Consider the following 14,487-nt stretch of genomic DNA (forward strand, 5'->3'; position numbering starts at 1 on the left):
GTGGGGCTTCCACTTGTGACCGTAGCACAAGAGAGTTGACAATGTTTGGCCTTGGCATTGATCTCCCTGCAGTCCGCCAGAAATATTCTCCAAACCTTAAGGCTGCAGGAGCGAAGACTTCAGGTTCGCAGATCCTGGGTCGTGATGTAGGATTGCACCTCATCCTTTGGTGAGCAGATCCGCGACCACTGGCAGCTTGACTGGAGGCGATGTTGACAGGCTGAGAAGGTCCGGGTACCAAATCTGCCAAGGCCATGCTGGGGCGACGAGTATCATCTTGCATTGGCACCCATTGAGTTGACAGATGACTCGCAGCAGTAGAGGCAATGGAGGGAATGCGTAAAGAAACGGGCCTTCCCACAGGAAGGAGAATGTGTCCCCAGTGCTCCTCGGCTGATGGAACCTGCTGGCAAACTTCTGGCATTTGGAGTTTGCCGCTGTAGCAAAAATATCGATCTGGTGCCTGCCCCACTTTATGAAGATGCGGTTCACCTGGTCCTGCCAAAGTTCCCACTTGTGGCAGGAGCGCAACTCCTTGCTGAGCGAGTCGGCAATGGTGTTCTTGACTCTGGCCAGGTGAGAGGAGGATCATCTCTTGTATGACGGCCCAGTGCCACAAGCTCTGCGCCTCTTGGAAACAAGTGCCCCCTTGCTTCCTGATGTAGAACATCAGGAAACAAGACCCCTTGCTTCCTGATGTAGAACATCATGGTGGTGTTGTCCGTGAAGATCCTCTTCAGCTTGCCCTTCATGGACGGAAGGAATGACTTGAGGGGTCAGAACACTGCACGGAGTTCCAGGATATTGATGTGGAGCTCCTTCTCCTCTGGCAGCCACTTGCCTCTGGCGTGCAGACATCCGGTGTGGGTTCCCCAGCCCTCCAGGGAGTGTCTGTGGTGACCGTCTCCTGGTATGGGGTGGGTGGGTTTGAAACACTGTGCCTCGGTCAATGTTTGAGTGTATGCCCCACCACCTTACTGCCCGACGGAACTCCTTGTCGAGCGGGATCATGTCTGCGAAGATTCCGGACACTTGTATCCAGTGAGCGTCCGGGAACGCCTGAAGAGGTCACATCTGCAACCTGTAGAGCCGGATAAGATAGATTCAAGACAACATCATGTTGAGCAGCGAAATGATGGTCCGCACCGTGGCAGTCTTCAGTGACAACAGCCGTTGCACCTTCCCCAGCATGGCGGCTACCCTCTCCTCTGAGGACGACGCTAGGCACGCAACCGTTTTGAGCCTGGAACAGTGCGTTCTGTGTGGTGTCAAACAGGACTTTGGATAATTGGAGAACCCCAGATCCGTCAGCAGCTGGACGGTCGCCTGTGTGTTTGACTGCTACCTCCCTTGACTTGGCCCGGATGAGCCAGTCGTTGAGGTACGGGTACATGTGTATCCCTCGTAGATGGGCTGCCACTGGTGCTAGGCACTTAGTGACCACCCTGGTGGCAGACTTCAGGTAGAAGAGGAGGGCCTTGAACTGGCAGTGCCGTCCCTGCGAATCAAAGGAACTTTCAGTGCTTTTTGTGAATGAGGATGTGGAAGTAGGAGTCCTCCAGGTCAAGCGGCGTGAAGAAGTCTCCTTCCTCCAGTTGGCAGAGCATGTGCTGCAACGGGACCATCCTGAATTTTTGGGACTAGAGGTACTTGTTGAGGCGCCAATGGTCTAGAATGGGCTTCCAGCCCCGGTCGTCTTTTTAACTAAGCAGTGCCTAGAGTAGACTCTGGAGCCCGGGAGTCATCTTGAAACTAGCTCTATCGCCCCTTTTTTATAGCATGGCCTGTACCTCCTGCAGGAGCTGAGGGATGTGCTGCTCCTGCCGGATCACCGGAGGGATCCGTGGACACTTTTGCTGAAGCTCTTGGGTATGTCCGTGGGCGAGTGTGTCCAGCACATATCTGTCGGAGGAGATCTTTTCCCACTCGCGGCCGAATCCCGTCAGCCAGCCTCCCACCGGGGTGGATGGGTGGGGATTCGACATCCTGGCCAGTTCAGTGCAGCTTTGGCGCCTGCGTCCCGCCTTGGGGGCGATGACAGTGCTGACCACCTCAACTGAAAGCCTTGGAATAGCCTCTGTAGGCCTCCTGGCTCGTGGACTGGGAGGGCTGAAGGTACGACAAGGTGCCTCCACCAAAACCTTTCGTCGATCTGCTTGACATTTCCGCCAGAGGCACAAAAGGAAGAGCAGTGCTGTTGGAGAATACCCAGGCCACGAGCCGGCTCTGTATCCGTCTTGAGGGCATGCAAGGACTCAATGGCCTTCCCGAAGAGGTTATCCCCAAAGGGGAAGTCCAGTACCCTCGTCTGGACCTCCTAGTGGAAATGGTGGCCTTCAGCCAGCCTCGATGACTGAGGCAGACCCCCGTTCCTCATCGGCCGGAAATCCGTGTCGGCGATGTCCATGGCCACTGTGATGGCATTGTCCGATGCGACTTCACCTTCCTGGAAGAGTGTGATCGCCTCCACCCGCTTGTCGTCGGGTAGGAACTCCAAAATAAGGGCCATCTTGTACCACAGTTCACTGTCGTACCTCTCCAGGATCACCAATGCATTGTCTGCCTTGAAGGTGGACGCCACGGATTAGATGACCTTCCTCCCCTATGGTGTCCAACTTCTTCCACTCGCTTTCCGGAGGGAAAGAGGACGACGATGAAGGGTTAGACTACCTCTTCCTCGTAGCTGCCGACAGCACGAATCCAGCAATGCTTGAAACCGTTGGCACTTGGGCGGGTACTCCGGCACCCAGCACTTTCTCCAGCCTATCCCGCTTGGCCAGGGCTGAGAGAGGATTCTTCAGGAGGGCTACACCCTCCTCCCACACATCGTCCAGGAGGGGCACTCCCATGATGGTCTGCCTCTTGGCTTAGCGCCTCTGGTATAGGAAGCCCTCCTTTTTGGTCTCTTCGGTCATCAGCTGGAAAAGATTGGAGGCTCTTGCGACCATGGCATGAAACGTGCCCACCCAATCCAGTGGTGATGCCCTTGTTTGCGGCTTTGCGCCTGCTGTGACAATGTCATTGTTGTCCGTCGTCGCCATCCCGGTGTCCAACGGGGGGCGCAGATGTGGAGGTTGGCGCAGGCACATCAGGTGGCTGTTTCTCTTTTTAGCCAGAGTCTGATCCGGAGGCACCAGGGCCGGGGCCTTCGGCATCCTCTTCTGGATTTCTGACACCAGCGTGTGTAAGGTTGAAAGGATGTTCAGGGATACATCTCTCGGCTGAGCAGGCGTGGTGGGTACCCTAGGCACCCGTTGCAGCCATTGTCCTCCAGGACTGTGTGCAGGGACTCCCCATCCTCGTCCGAGGACGAAACATCGATGTCTTGGGGTACTGCATGTGACTTCATCCACCACCACCACCACCCCCCACCCTTTGAACCCTGAGGGGTTTGAGCCAGGCTCAGCGACAGCATCCTCTTCTCCACTACTCCAGCCGAGACCTCCAGCCTCAGGGACACCATGGGCGCAGCAGGGGCTACCTTCACGGGGTCAGCCCCTCTGGCTTGCGAGCGAGCGGCTGCCACCAGCTCAATCGTCAATGATTTCTCTTGTGCCAATTGGGCCTTCTTGGGGAGGTCGGCCGCCTTTTCCTCCACCCTAGGCTTCTCCTGCAGCTTAGCCGGGTTGGTTGACTTCCTTTTTGAGGAGGAACTTGATTGATGGCTGGCAAAAGGAAACAGATGGGGATGCTGATCGCGCCCTGCTCATCGAGGGACCCGCTTGTGCGGCAACCCCGAGGGAAGCGCACTTGCGGTGCTTGGCCTGGTCTTGGACACCCACGGATGGAACACCCTCAAAGGACTTAGAAGTCCGCTCTTCGTACCGGCCAGTCCTAGGTGAGACATAACCCTGCTTGGGGCACGGGGCAGAGGCCTTGGCGCTTAGCCACATTGCCAGTCTACTGTGTCAATCGTTCTCTTGGAGAAGCCAAGGCAGACCTCGCAATTTCCTTCTCTGTGGTCCGGGGGAAGGCAGTAGAGGCATTGAAGGCATTGAAGGCGTTTGTCCTCCACAAACACATTCCGCAGTCCGCATCTAGGGCAGATCTTGAAAAGGGAAATTCCTTCCTCCTTTTCCTCCGTCATGGTCAGAGGCACGCAGTAGACCCGATGGCCTTCTGGAAACTTCGATGAAAACTTGATGATCCTTGCCCTTGAAGAGCACTGAAATTCACTGACGACGGATCTCGCTTGTTGGCAGATGGAGAAAAGAGAACACAGGCTCTTTTTGACAAAAATAGGACTTTTTCCGCGGAAAAGCGCAAAAACCGTAGAATAGCTCACACAGCAAAACTCGAGAACTCCCAACACTTGAACGTGCGGTAAAAACCTGAAGATGGCTGCCACAGGAGGGGCTTAGGGAGAGGGTAGTCATTGGCTGGGGGCAGTATGACCCAGAGTACAGTGATTGGTTTAGAGGAGAAATACAGAAAGTGAAAGTGAAACAGTTTTTTCTTTTACCAAGGATTCCCGGCCTGACGACTGGGAATATTCATGAGCATGTGAATCCATGCCAGGCCCTATGCTGGAGAAACACAAACACATCCACCCTAAGGTTCGAGATTTTCCAGGCTAAACCGCCCCTTTGCGTGTACAAAAAAGAAACCATACTTCTACGTTAACATTCCTTAATGTAAAGGGATAACTGTGATCCTGTGCCTCATCCATTTGTATCAGTCTTCAACTAAGAGCTCTGGCTTGATTCCCCCCATATCAATCTTGATTCCCCCATATCAATTGGTGAGGAAAGAGAAGTTAAAAAAAAATGATAAGTTACTCACCGTAGTGACTAACATACTCTTAGTCCATAGTCCCCTTTCCTCCATACTGTATGGGCGTCCATTCCAAGGTACGGGCGACAGAACCTTTTTCACCAGAAAAAACCTTCTCCTTTAAATTTAGAGGCGCGTAGGGGTGCGGCCCAGGGAGCATGCGCTGCCCTGACTCCACTCTCCAGCGCCGAAAAGGAGAGCATGTCGTCCAAAGTGCACGCCAAGCGGTCGATACTCTTGAGTCTGCCCTGTGGCACAATCTGGTCGATTTGCTTTTGTACTGGGCCCTGGTAGCCCTGCTTCTGGCACCCTGTATGATCTCCAAATTGGCCTGTGAGATGCTAAGGTGCCAAAGCGTTACCTGCTCAGGTACCACGCTGTGAGGGCTAGTTTCCCTCGGGCAGGGTGCATGACTCTGCCCCCCCCGCCCCCGCCGTGCCAGAAGGTGTGCTAAGTCCATCAGAAGGTGAATCGGGGGCACCTCCGAGAGGATGAGTAGCTAAGAAAACCATGGCCTGGCGGGCCAACATGGAGCTATCAGAATAATGAGTCGGCGGCAAGACTCCTTGATTTTACAAATTACCCTGTGGATCAGGGAAGCGGGCGGAAAGGTGTAGGCTTTCATGCCGGTCCACTGGAGGTGAAATGCGTCACCCAGCGAGCCGGAGCCCTGACCTTGCCAGGATGTGAACTGGGGACACTTGTGGTTGTGCCAGGGGGCAAAGAGATCCACGTGGGGGTGACCCCACCTGTTGAAGATCTCCTGAAGAACGAGGTTGTTTAGCTGCTACTCGTAATTGTCTGCTCCCAGCCTGCTGAGCCTGTCTGCTTCCAGGTTGGATTCCCCAGGGAGGTGGACTGCCGTGAGGTAAATGTTTTCTAGGGCCCATTCCCACATGCTGGTTGCCAGTCTGCACAGAGGAGGGGAATCTGGTGCCTCCCTGCTTGTTGACGTAGGACATGCTGGTCGAGTTGTCCATCTGGATGAGGTCAACCTTGCCCCTGAGAAGCGGTAGGAATGCTCAGAGCTAGCCAGATGGCGTTCACCTCCAACCAATTGATGTGGTATTCCTGCTCCTGTCGAGTCCAGGTGCTGTGGACTGAGCGGCAGTCCAGGGTGGCTCCCAGCCCTCAAGTGAAGAGTCTGTGGTGATAGTGGCCTGCGAGGAGGGCAGTCGAAAGGGCTTACCCGTCCGTAGGTTGCAGTCCCTGGAACACCATGTTCGGTCCGGGTGGGGAGATGGAGGGACATTGATGATCTCGGATTGAGAGCCCCTCTCCGGGTTCCATGAGGACGTGAAGTGCAGCTGAATCCTCCTCATCCTTAGTCTTGTGTGTGGAACAGCCAATAGGACCGCTGCAAGTAGACCCAGGAGATGTTGGTAGCACCATGCGGAGGTCCCCTCTCGGCTGAGGAAGTGGGTGGCAGCCCTTATGATGGCCGAGATTTTGTCTTCCGACGGGGAGACCTTCTCTGAGCACGTGTCCCAGATGAGGCCCAGGAAGGCCAGTGTGCATGGGCTGCAGCTGTGACTTCTTGAGATTGAGCGAGAAGCCCAGATCGTGTGTTCATAAGGGCATGGGAAGAGTGGTGAACCACTTCCGTAGATGTAGCCCTGACGAGCCAGTCGTAGAGGTATGGGTAGATGTGGAGACCCTGACCTCTTAGGAGGTTGACCATGGCATTCATGAGTCTGGTAAAGACCCTGGGGGCCGAGTTGAGGGCAAAAGGAAGGACCTTATATTGAAAATGGTAGCCCATGATCCTGACCCGCAGCAAAGAACGATGGGGCTGCCAAATCGGGATGTGTGGGTACGCGTCCTTCAGATCTAGGGAGCACATCCAGTCTCCCATGTCCAATGTCTCCACTATGAATGCTGGCGTAACCATCTTGAATTTTTGCAGGGTTAAGGAGAGGCTGAGGGTGGAGAAGTCCAGCACAACTCTCAGGCCCACCTGGTGGTTCTTCTGAATGGTGAAAATCCTGGAGTAAAAGGCAAAGCCTCGCTGGGAGGCTGGCACTTCCTCCACTGCCTGGCTCTCTACAAGCGACCGGATCTCCGCCAAAAGAGTTGCTGTCCCAACCTGTGGGAGTAGAGGGGAGGAGGGAGGAGAGGCTGGGATAGGAAGGCAGTACCCCGTGGATAGTACAGATAGTATCCAGGGGTCCGCGAAATTCTGGCACCAGAACTGTGCATGGAGAGCAAGCCTGCCCCCACCAGAGACACGTGGACCCGAAGGGGCATGTCATGCCTTCATGAGTTTCTTGCCATACGCCTCCAAGATCATCTTGCCTAGCAGTGCCACAGAGGCGGCGGCTGAGGACAACTGAGGCTTGGAATATAGTGATGCTGCAGCGATCACTGATGAGTGTGGCTGAGGATGGGCCGAGAGCAAGAGTGCATCTCCCTCCATCTTCCAGTACTTGGCGTCCAGTCGTCGATTGACCTGCTGGGTAGAGGGGGGCTTGAGCCAGCCCTTCTTGGCCAGGGAGAATACATCGTTCTGCATAGGAATCCTTGATTTGGCAGAGGGGCATCGCGTGAGGACTTCTGCCAGAACCCCATCTGCCGGCTGCTCGACCTCGGGTTGGGGGAGGCCAAGGTATTCCGCCAGACCAGCAAGACGTTTCGTGGAAGGCCCTGGCTGAGGATGGCGTGTCCGGATCCTCCTCCTCATCCGTATCCTGCGGATCTGGAGGATCTTGTGGAGGAAGAGTAGTTAGCACTGGAGGCTGGGGTGCAGAGCCCGCAGCCAGTGGCTGCAGAGGCTGCGTGGAGCCCCCTGTGGAGTCGGCTGGGGAGCCGGAGGTGGTGGCTGCGCCGGGGCTTGGGGCATCGGCGGAGGCATCTGTGGTGCCTCTAGCATTGCGGGGAGGACTTCCCTGATGGCATCTTTGATGGTAACCCCCCATCTGAGGTGACTTTGTGATGCTGAGGAACTTCTCGAAGAGCACCTCCTCACTGGCCAAAGAGGTGGCAGGGGGTGCGACGGGGTAGTGGGGAGCTGCTGGAGCCGCTGCACACCCTATCCATATGGGCGCAAAAGAAAGCTGCCCTACACAAATGAGGGGTAGACTGTGGGCCACGTACCTGGTTGAGGCCAGTCCCACCTCGACACTCGTTCGTTCGCCAAATTCATGGAATGGCGTCGGACGGGTGCCTCTTTCTGGTGCGGCGGCCATTTTGTCGAGCTGCCTGCCACGTGCCTGCGACGTGGTGCTCGGCCCGCTGGGCCCGGCCCCACCCAAGACTCTTCAGTGTGGATCACGCAGCCTACCCTGCTCCTCAGGCCTAGGCCCGGTAGGTGCAACACCCCTGACCCGGGGGTCGGTTGAGCTGCCATGTTGCCGGTAAAAGGGCAGAGCCCCTCGGGTGTAGACCCGGTAAAGAACCTTCCGGTCCCTCAACACTGAGCTCGGGAGGATCCGAGGATCCCTCGACCCGATGGCCGGTAGCTGAAGCAGCCTCAGTGCCCGTGCCGGTAGAAGGACCAGACCAGTCCCTCCCGTGCAGGTGAGTCCCTGGGAAGGAGTCTCCCTTGTAGGGTGCACTGGAAAATATTGGCCCTACCTTCGGCCTGGTCCGATGCTTCACGAAGTTCTTGAGATCCTCTGGAGGAGACCTATGGAAGAGCTCCCTCCACCTGGCTAGTCTGTTCTTCAGTGCCTTCGAGGACAGCGAGTCACACGCCAAACATGATTGCCAACCGTAACCTGGGCCAAAACAACGTAGGCAGAGGGCGTGGGGGTCTGAAGATGGGAAGAGCACATTGCAGGATGGACACCTGCAGAAGCCTGTAGAAGTCGATATGTGCCGGGGAGGAGCGTGACACCTGAGGACCGAGTACCTGAATGATAGATGAGACAAAAAATACAAAGAAGAAGTATCCGCTCGTGGAATTACATGGCCGAAGCCAAACCCAGGAGCACTGGTGAATTCGGACCGTTCCCGCCGACACAGAAAATGGGACTGAATTGTGGCACTGGAGCGCGGAGTCAGGGCAGCGCATGCTCCCTGGGCCACACCCTGTGCGCCTTAGAGGGGAAGGTGTTTTTTTTCTGGTGAAAAAGGTTCTGTCTCCCGTCCCTTGGAAGGGACGCCAATACAGTATAGAGGAAAGGGGACGGGACGCAAGATTACCCAGGGATGCTTACATCAGAAACCTATTCACCCGCCCTTTCATAGCGTGTGAGAGAAGCATGTGTACAACAAACAACCAAACTATGTAATCAATCAACCCAATCAATAACCAGAAAAACCCTGTGGTGTAGGACCACCTAGGAACTATGTAATATTTAAATGTCAACATCATCACCACTTTACTTTGTTGACTGAATTTGAATACCTGAATTTGTTTGCCATTAGTTTCCTCTTCGGTATCAGAATGCTGTTCTTGCTCATTTTCATCGCTCTGAGGAGAAGAAATGACCCTTTTATAAATATAGTTTTAAAATTGAGCATCAAACTGAACAATTGCATTAATCAAAGTTCACCAGATGAAAAGATAAGAGAAGTCTGGGTTCTAATATAACAGAATCGATATAGCAGGTATCTGTTCGATATTGGTACCTATCCATAAAAAAAAAGTCAACAAATTAGATCCATCAAATAGTAGATTACTTGCTGGATCACCTGGGCAAATTATTTGCCTTCATATTTACAAACATGATTTTGCAAAAAAACTGCTCTACGAGGTTGTAACATCCAACTAGGATTATTAAAGTTCATTTATCCATTCTATAGCAATACTACGGTTCAAACGAGGTTAGATAGCCACAGCAGTTTATCAAAACCAATAATAACGAACGTTGGGCTGAAGCAAGGTTGCCTGCTGGCTCCCCGGCTTTTTAACCTTTGTCTATGATATGATAGGTTATTTATAATGCGCTTAATACCCAGAGGTTTCTAAGCACGGACCCGGGGATCGAACCTGTGTTGCTCCCTGTCGTCTTACTTTCAAGGCGAGCACGTTGCCGCTGAGCTATCCACCCGAGACCCATCCAATATTTATTTTAACATTTATAAAGCACACCGAACCCGAACGCATCAGAGCGCTGGTTACAACTGTACAAGAATGCAGAACAACAAAATCGTCGACAGATTGCTAATTTCTGAGATGAGAGCGGTTACAGAGATGTAGGTGCAGGGTCCGGAGGATGGAGCGTCCTGGGCAAACAGCAAGGTCTTCAGTTGCTTCTGAAAGAGAGAGTACCATTGTTCGGTTCAAAGATAATGGGGGAGGGCTGTTAGGTGAGTAGTCCTACTGGTAGTAGGACTTTAGTAAGCTATATCAGTGGTTTGTAGATCGCCTACTTTTAGTATCAGTCTGTACTAACTCAGGACCTTGATAGAGTTGCAGAGCAGTCAGGCTTACTGTTAGGCAGAATTATATGCAGTACCCTTTGGTAACAACACACACAATTAAGACTACAAGTGACAGTACAATTTCACCTTTGGTACAAGCCTCTACTATACAGTTAAAGTGGTAGCAGTAGCAGAGCAGCCAGACATATCTCAAGATTAAGTGAGAAGTATCATAGTTACACAAAGGACAGCAATCACTATGATTCAGGTAAGCACTGACTCAAGGTTTTCAAGTAAAAGTATATACATTTATTGCACTCTTCAGTTGTATAACATTACACTATTATAAGCAGTCTAAAAATCACTCTCTTAATACACCACAACACTTCCCTTAAATTCCAGACAAGCTAAGCTCACAAAATGAAGTGGGAGCAAAATGGCACTGCAGCCATTTAAAAGGGAGGGAAAGACAAAAGTTAACAGAAATGAATAAACACCAACAGGTAAGTACTCCGGGCAAGCAAACAAGAGAGACTACAATGATAAAATCAGATAGAAGAGGCTTAGGGCATAATTCAATGGTTCAAAAGACTTTTGCTCAAGATAATACAGTTCAGGGTAGTTTGCGGTAAAGTTCATTGCATGGTTTCCGGACGAGGTTAGTTGGTAGAAAAGTTAGTTCAAAGAGAAGAGAAGGACAAGCCCTCGGATTGGAGAAAGATTTCAAACACTTTCACCGCGGCAGAACGAAACACACAACCGGATTCGCACAGTACCTTAAAATGGAGAGGGAGCTGTAGCTGAGGAAGAAGTTCCTGGTAGTTCCTGCAAGCTCACGGTTCCTGAAGCGACTGACTGATCAGAAATAGGAAGACTGGAGGGTCCTGCACTACCCAGGAGGAAACCAGCAGTAGAGCAAAGCAACAAATAAAAGGTGCGCTCCTTAAACCAAAGCAGGGTCTGACCTTCCTGGCTATCCGGCCCACTGTAGCTCTGTACAGCGAATTTGACCAGAGGAGGGGTCCTGGCTTGCAGTTTGGGTGAACTGGTTGGTCCCACCAGCTCAAGGGAAGAAGTTTACTGGAGGATCTTCTCTGTCATCGGATTCTAGAGATTCAGACCTGCAGCAGGGATTCACCGGGTGAGTCAGTCGTTGTAGGGGTCCTCTTCTTCCAGTTCCTCGTTGGTTTTGTTCCATTGGCGACTCTGCTCTTCCAGTCCCCGAGACCTGCTTTTTATGCAGTTTTCCCCCATTCATACAGGCTGGCTGTCAATCACACAGCAGGGTGGCTGGCCTGGCAACGCCAGACCTCTTAGCCAATCAGACAGGAATGCGACTTGGGTTACCAAGGGAACCCATGGCAGGGTCCTAAAACCCCTCCCTCACATCCTGCCTACCCAGACTTTCAGGCGCCTAAAGGAGGGCTTCTGTGTGGAAGCCTGCGAAAAGGCGATTAACAAAGGGACAAAACCTGGTTTGGCGCGCAGAGTAAAACACGAGAAAGACTTTAAAGGGATGGTTCGCCTAACATTTTTATTTCAAAAATAGATGGGCAATATTAAAAAAATATATACTCGCACTTTTTTTTTAAAATTCCTATGTAAAATTTTGAGCTATTCAAGCTCAAAATTTGCAAAAGCAAGCCCAAAGGCAGCTTTAAAAACGTTGTATTTATGTTTGCGGTAGCTTTTGAAGCTAAATGCTGCAGTGTTTCTGCCTAAAACTGCTTTCCCATTTGGGGCTCTAGGGCTCCCCGCGGGGAGCCCTAGAGCCCCAAATGGGAAAGCAGATTTAGGCAGAAACACAACGCGGTTGTGTTTCAAAACGCTGCGGTTTTTCTTTCCAAGTTTCTCAGGCTCCTCCGAGCCCGAGAAACTTGGAAAGAAAAACTGCAGCGTTTTCAACCACAATAATGTTGTATTTATGTTTGCTGTCGCTTGAAAAGCGACCGCAAACATAAATACAACGTATTCAAAGCTGCTGTTTTATTTCTAAGTTTTCCGAGCTCCTCCAGCCCAGAAAACCTAGAAAAAAAACTGCAGCTAGTGTTTATTTTTATTTAAAAAATAGCACTTACCGAGATGCAGCTGCAGCTTTTCTGCCTGTAGTCTCCAGTCCTCCGCGTACAGCACCAATGAAAGAAAAGCCACCCAGTGGTAGCTTTTGTTTACTACAGTTGGCTGGCTTTTCCTTCATTAGTGCCGTAAAAGCAAAAGCCAGAACAGGCGGGCATCCATTTCACAAAATGGATGCGCCCATGTACTTGCTTTTGCAAATTTTGAGCTTGAATAGTGCGAGTATATTTTTTTGAATATTGCCCATCTATTTTTGAAATAAAAATTTTAGGCAAACCTTTCCTTTAACAAAAAGAAATGGCGAATAAACCCGGCCGGAGCCAAAATAAAATGTATTTGGTCAAGCGGGTTTATGTTCGAGGCAAATATAATAGCCTAAAACATTACCACGTTTATGTAAGATAATCGCAGTAGAAAGGTTAGGGTAGATACCACTGCCACCAGCCAAGTCTTAATGTAACAGGAGCAAACAATGCCCCCAGAGGGATGTTAGGGAGAATTCTTTGTTTAGGCTGAATTTCCTAACCTAGTGAGTCCCCCAGCAGCTTTGCTGGATTTTTGGGGTTTATTTTTTTCTCCTGCCAAGAGTGAGACTCTTTTACCCTCACTCTTGGGCATGATTTGAGTGTGTTTCTTTGAATCTAGATGTGTTTAATGGGCTATGGGGTCTTTTACTCCATAGGGCTTCATGTGTTTTTGTGATGTGTGTTACACAGCACCCTCCGTGCAGTGACACAGGGGTGTCATAGTGACCCCCCCAGTATAGACTCCATACCCTGGGACTGACTACTGTCTCCCAAGGCATGTAAAGTCATCATTGACTTTACTAGTCTTAAATTCTGAACAGAACCAGTACAAACCATCATATTGTGGACGTACTGGCTGGGGCAATTCAATTGCCTCGGGGTCTGTTAGTTGAGGGGGCACGTCTCCGTCCCCCCTGATTGAGTTTTGGCTGGTGGCAGTGGATACTACTTTTTATATTCAACCGCAAATATTTTCCAATGGGATTTCCCATTGTTTTAGGCTACTATCTTTATTTAATTATTTATGGTAGCCTCGAACATACCGCCAGTTTATTTAATTAATATTAATTCTCCGGTTGATATTTTTTGCCAAAACTTGATTCTAAAATGGCGTTTGTGTTCTCTTCTGTAACCCCAACCCAAGTCGAGCCCTTTGTTCCACTTTTTGGCGGGCTTCTCCACAGAAGCCCTCCAAAGTGGTGCTGCTCTGTCTGGGGTACTTAGGAAGGGTGGAGGGAAATTTAGGCACCCTGGACTGAGTTGCCTAGGCAACTCAAGTCGCACACCATCCTGATTGGCCCAAGTGGTGAGCCAGCCGGCTCACCACTTAGCATGTTTGAGTGACAGCTAGGCTGAGTGAATGGGGGTTTGCTGCATAAAAGCAGGGCTTTGGGGACTGGAACTTCAGAAGTCGCCACACAGACCTAAGAATCCGACGAGGGAGAAGCTGAGCCGACCTGCCACGACACCACCACCGGTGGAGCCCTGCTGGACTGCCTCACCACTTTTCCCAACGACAGAGGAGATCTCCCGCCGGAGAGTCTTCTTTCTTTGACTGGTGGGGATAACCAGTTTCACCGTCTTCTCGCCTTCCCGACGTACCTCGTGGCCGCCTTGCCTGTGCCAAGCACCCCGGCAACCGGGATACCACGTTTTACCACGACCGCGGAACAAAGGTACCACCTTTAACTAGAAGACTCCGCGGCTGGTTTCTTCCCTGGTAGTGCAACGACCTTCATCTTTCCTCCAAGTCGAGATCTTCTCTTCCCTTGGACAACGACGCAACTTGCACCCACTACCAGGAACAACTGCCATCGCTGGAGGATCCTTCCCACTTAAGGTACCGTGTCTCGCCTGGCTTCCCTTGCTACCGACTGTACGGGGTAGATTTAGCCCCCGGCTGTCGAACCTGGGTTAGCCTGGGACACCCTGGCTAAACTTTCCTAAGCCTCTCTAAACTCTTTTTGAACCCTCTGCAAGACTTTCTAAGCCTAGTGTAACTGTGTGATCTTGGGCGCATTTGTGCTCTGCTCTCTCTAAGAGTGGGCCCAGCCTTTGGACTTTGGCTCACCAGTGACTTTTGCTCTTCTGCCTTGCTATCAGTGTTCCTGAATCTTAGAGTGGTGTACCGTTCCATATTCTTTCTTTTTCCCCCCCTTTCTCACAAACATATCAGAGTGCAATCTAGTTAAGCGCTCACCTCTGTATGAAAATAAGTGGTGTCTTACTGGGATTTATCTGATAGGAAACAAAGGGGTGTGTATATTACAATAGTAACTGTGTTTAGAATATTTTACAAGAGTGC

At 51.5% G+C, this 14,487-nt stretch overlaps 1 protein-coding gene across 3 annotated transcripts in view; it reads right to left on the minus strand.

The window, feature by feature from the left end:
- PPP1R12A (protein phosphatase 1 regulatory subunit 12A) overlaps positions 1 to 14,487 on the minus strand; it is a 2,468,713-nt gene that overhangs the window by 804,790 nt on the left and 1,649,436 nt on the right. For all 3 annotated transcript variants that reach the window (XM_069629290.1, XM_069629288.1, XM_069629289.1), the window contains one exon: positions 9,122 to 9,187. In XM_069629290.1, coding sequence (XP_069485391.1) covers positions 9,122 to 9,187 — 66 coding nt within the window. The remainder of the gene's footprint in view (positions 1 to 9,121; positions 9,188 to 14,487) is intronic.

Source organism: Ambystoma mexicanum, chromosome 12, assembly GCF_040938575.1.
Source record: "Ambystoma mexicanum isolate Mex_15411 chromosome 12, UKY_AmexF1_1, whole genome shotgun sequence".
In the NCBI taxonomy this organism is placed as follows: domain Eukaryota; kingdom Metazoa; phylum Chordata; class Amphibia; order Caudata; family Ambystomatidae; genus Ambystoma; species Ambystoma mexicanum.